The sequence below is a fragment of the Geospiza fortis genome, unplaced genomic scaffold (assembly GCF_000277835.1).
Source record: "Geospiza fortis unplaced genomic scaffold, GeoFor_1.0 scaffold237, whole genome shotgun sequence".
Classification (NCBI taxonomy): domain Eukaryota; kingdom Metazoa; phylum Chordata; class Aves; order Passeriformes; family Thraupidae; genus Geospiza; species Geospiza fortis.
Genome location: NW_005054319.1, coordinates 184,900 through 189,292, shown reverse-complemented (window position 1 = coordinate 189,292; position 4,393 = coordinate 184,900). Strand labels below are relative to the sequence as shown.

The following is a 4,393-nucleotide window of genomic DNA, read 5'->3' as shown; positions in this document are numbered from 1 at the left end:
GAGGTCACATGTGAAGTGACAGGACACAGACAAAACCAGCACTGAGCTAAACCCCTGTTAAATCTGATTTTGCTTCTTCCTTGTTTTGCATGGGGTTTGCTAAACTACAGCCCATCTAATCCTCATCAATTGAAGGAAATTCACTGAAAATGTATTTGCTCCTCCTTAAAACAAAAGGAAATATTTTATTATGTAACTATTTCAATAACTGGGGGTTGGGGATACACAAAGCAACTTTGCTACAAGCCAGTTTAAAGAAGCAAGTCATGCATCTTCCTTGTGCTGGAAGAACTTGAAACTTCAGCATCCTGCTCCCTTTTCCTGCACAGCCTCTGCCTCGCTGTCCTGCCCCCCAGGCTTTGCTGTCCTGTACTTGGCCCAGGGGTGGGGGGTCTCCTCTCCAGCCATCACCTTTAACCACCGGTAGTAGTAGCCACGGAAACCATCAATCTTCTCCAGGTATGGGTTTTTGTGCTTATACTGCAAAGAGAAATCCACCAGAACAAGTTTCTGTTAGATGAGAGCTCACTTCAGCACCAGCCTGCAGGAGCTACAAGATCCTACCAAAGAAACAGCGATCAAGTAATCATCAACCAGACCAGACAAACCCAAAGGACACTCAGGCAGACATTAAATCATCATATTTATGATTCCCCTCCCTTGCTGGTGTCCTTTTGAAGCCTTCACAGCCTGCCAGTTGTGGCTCCTTACCCTGTCAAATTTGGGAGGGTAGCGTGCTGCGAACTCCAGCTGCCGGATGATCACTTCATTGGGAGGCACCTGCCTGTTCCTCATGTCCCGCAGGATCTCCGTGAGGTAACTGTAATCCAGCTGCCTCACAGCTGCAGCAATGAGGCTGCTGTAGATGTACTTGTTGGGAGTTATTCCTGACCTCTGGAAAGAACAAATGGTATGGTTGAACAAGTTTATCTGCTGACTAGTGCAGGACTTGCAGAAGGAAGAGGCAGAGAGGCACTTTCGACACAAGGAGCACAGCTCTCATCACAGCACCTGTGAAGCAGCTTGTGCAGTGCCAGCACAAGCTAAGACAGACCACCTGAGCTCCAGCTACTCTGGAGCTGCTCTTTTGGGAAAAGAACAAAACCACTCATCACAAAAACCTCAGCAGGTGTTTTAAAAGCATTAACACTTCACTTTGCCTCTTCCTGCAGCTCAGACCCCAAGCAGCAGAGGAGTTTTCTTTAATTACCTTCAAATCCGAGAGCAGCTGCAGTCCATCCTGCTGGTTGTGGCAGGCAATTGCCAAGTTACAAAATGTGTGGAGGTTAGGTGACAGTCCCCTCTTCACCAGAGCTGGCAGCATGCTCTGCAAGATACAAGTGGTGGCATCACTTCCCAAAAATTCTTACTGTAGCTTTCCAGACAGGGAGCTGGACATGCTAGAACAGAATCCATAAATACTCAGAAATTAACCCAAGCACCACCTTGTGGGAAACGGTGTGAGATCCCAGTTTCTACTGTGGACAAAGAAATGGGTCTCAGCAAAAGAGAAGTCTGAGACAAGGAGGTGGTGATGAGGCTGGTTCTGAGTTTTTTCTCTCACCTTTGCTCCCTCCAGGTCTCCCAGTTTACTTCTCTTCCTCATTAAAGTGTTAAAGAAGGTCACATCTACTTTTACTTTATGATCATCCAGCAATGCCAGCAGGGAGGATTCTGAGGGGCTTTGGGGTTCCACCAGCTCAGCCAGTAATGTGAACGTTTTAATGTTGGGCTCTGCATTGTCCTCTTTCATTTTGTTCAAGAATCCCTCCACATCCCCCATCAGAGCCAGTCTGTGGGATGGTGTGGCCACTGTCCCCAGGGAAACCACGGCTGTGTCAGCCACCCTGGAATCCAACAGGTTGGGCAGGTTGCACAAAGGCAGGTTCTGGCTTGGGTGTGGCTGTTCCTGTTCCATCTCACTCTGAGCTCTCCTCATCAAGGCTCCAGCCGTGCTGTGAGTGACTCTGGGGCTGTCAGGAGCAGCTGGTTTTGCTTCAGCCCCAGCCACATCTTTATTTTGTTGCTGGATCCGTTCCTCAGGCTGCACCGAACTCTCCTGAAATAATTGCTTTTCCATAGCTTCCACATCCAGCTGGACAGCAGCACTCTCTGATCCCTTCTTCCTCTGATTTTTCACCTTCTTCCGCCTGCCAGGTGGCAGCTTTAGCTGAGGTGAGTTCTCAGGGGGGCTGAGCAGGAGCTTAGAGGCCACAGTGGGATCACCAATCCCACAGTCTCTGGCTGCACGCAGCATCAGGTTGTAGGTGTGGCTGTCGGCCTTGATTCCCAGCTTATTCATTTGCTGCCACACCTGAAGAGGGGAAGATGGATATTAAATAACAGGAGCATCTCTAGCAGCCTGTAAGTATATCTGTCAATGGGATCTGTGTGAGAAGGAGTGAATGTACAGCATGACAAGGACAGTGACCTTGAGCTGGAGAGCCCTGTGTGATGATCCAGGGTTATTTACCAATGTATGAGATGTCCTGAGCAAAGTCTGGTTTTCAGAACTTGTGCTAGGAGGAGCTGAACTCCTCCCATTTCACCACCCCACTGCTATTTCCATGTGTTCAGGTGATGAGTTACTATGCAGCAGCACTTTCCCTCCCCTCAGAACATGAGGACAAACCTGCAAGGCAAATCGGAAGCCGTTTTCGCTGTCTTTTATGCAGCTCATGAGGAGGAAGCTGAAGGTCTCAGCTGTGAGGACATGGCCCTTCTGCACAATTTCCTGAAAAGAGCAGAGAGAGCATTAAACTTCCCAGTTACCCTGTGTGGTGAAGTCAAATACCACCTTCATCTTCTGGGGATAGATGTAACAAGTTTTGGACACACCTCAGACAGTTTTAAAGCCAAAGCTGCCTCCTTTTAGGTAATTAAGCTTAGACTTTGGTACCAATACCAATTGTATTTGGTACATACAATTTCACTGTGTGACAATAAAGACCAATTAAACAGAAACACATGACCTGTAATTATCTCTGCTGGAAATGAAATTAAAACCCAATGCACCATGTCAACTTCCAGGAGCTTTAACCACAGCACAGAATAGGTTTAACAGGAGAAAAGCAACCAATTTACCTTGAGTACATCCAAGCACATCCTGAGGTCTGAGCAGAGGGCACAGACCTTCAGCAGGGCGTGGTAGGTGATGAGGTTCAGCTCCTGGTTTTTGCTCTGCAGCTGCTGCCGCAGTTTCAGGGCGCTCTGCAGCCCCGAGTCCTTCCAGGGGGACTCAGCACAGGCATTGAACAGGGCTGTGTAAGTGGCCTCTGTGGGGATTAACCCTCGTTTTTTCATCTGAAGGAAGAGAAGAAGGATTTGAACTGGCTTTTTTGCAAAAGGACCGCTTGAATTTTTAAACTTTTTTTTAAGAGTTTCAGGCTACAAAGGTGCCAACACTAATGCAGAGGCATTTTGGAGACAAAGGAACATGACTGAATGCTTGAAATGCTTTTAGCTTAGAAAATACTTTGAGGGAGAAGTTAAACCTACATCATTGTAGAGCCTGAATGCCTTCTTCACGTAGCCAACCCTGCCACAGCCGCCAATGAGAACAGTGTAATTGCCTTCTTCTGGCTGGACACGATCCTCTTTCAGCATCTGCACCTCAAACAGCTCCAGAGCCTCTGCCAGCTACAAGGATGAGAAAAATCCATGAAGAGGCAGCAAGAGAATCAACTACAACGAATATTAATATATGAACTGTGGGCAGATTGTAGTGCAAGCCCTACAAAGTGTGGGGTTCCTCACAATAAGGCTGGAGAAGGTCTTTGGACCAGGGCATGTGGTAACAGGACAGGGGATGGTTTTAAGCTGACAAAGGAGAGATTTAGGTTAGATATTGGGAAGAAATTCTTTACTGTGAAGGAAGTGAGGCATTGGCACAGGTTGCCCAAAGAAGCTGTGGCTGCCCCTGGACCCCTGGAAGTGTCCAAGGCCAGGTTGGATGGGCTTGGAGCAAGCTGGGACAGTGGAAGGTGTCCCTGCCCATGGCAGGGGGTGGAACTGGATGGGCTTTATTATGATCCTATAGGAAATTCTTATCTTAATTCTTTCTGTAAAGATACCAACTGATAGAGACCTGGTCAGAGCTGCATCTTTCATCAGTGCTATTAAAAACAAGAGAAGAGCTGGGCTCAAACCTTGTCCTCTTTGATGAGGGCCTTGCACCGTAGGAAGTACCAGTATGGAGTGTTCTTAGGACCACGTCGAGGTTTTCTTTCTGGTTCTTCTTCTCCTTCTTCTTGAAGCTTTAAATCCCGAAAGTGCGCTGTGGTTTTGTGGTAATATTTCCTAGAGGAAAATTTATCAGTCAGAGTCCCGAACTCCACACCTTCATCATCATCATCGTCATCCTTCTGCTCCTCGGCAGCTCCAGCGGAGCTGC

At 47.7% G+C, this 4,393-nt stretch overlaps 1 protein-coding gene across 1 annotated transcript in view; it reads right to left on the bottom strand.

Moving 5' to 3' along the window:
* Nucleotides 1-152: 152 nt before the first annotated feature.
* PTCD1 (pentatricopeptide repeat domain 1) overlaps nt 153-4,393 on the bottom strand; it is a 4,824-nt gene continuing 583 nt past the window's right edge. Inside the window, exons 2-9 of the mRNA XM_005420335.3 lie at nt 4,149-4,389; nt 3,499-3,639; nt 3,085-3,303; nt 2,633-2,734; nt 1,565-2,314; nt 1,211-1,327; nt 712-894; nt 153-480 (exon numbers count right to left, since the gene is read on the bottom strand). Of these exons, the coding sequence (XP_005420392.2) occupies nt 301-480; nt 712-894; nt 1,211-1,327; nt 1,565-2,314; nt 2,633-2,734; nt 3,085-3,303; nt 3,499-3,639; nt 4,149-4,389 (1,933 nt within the window). The 3' untranslated portion in view covers nt 153-300. The remainder of the gene's footprint in view (nt 481-711; nt 895-1,210; nt 1,328-1,564; nt 2,315-2,632; nt 2,735-3,084; nt 3,304-3,498; nt 3,640-4,148; nt 4,390-4,393) is intronic.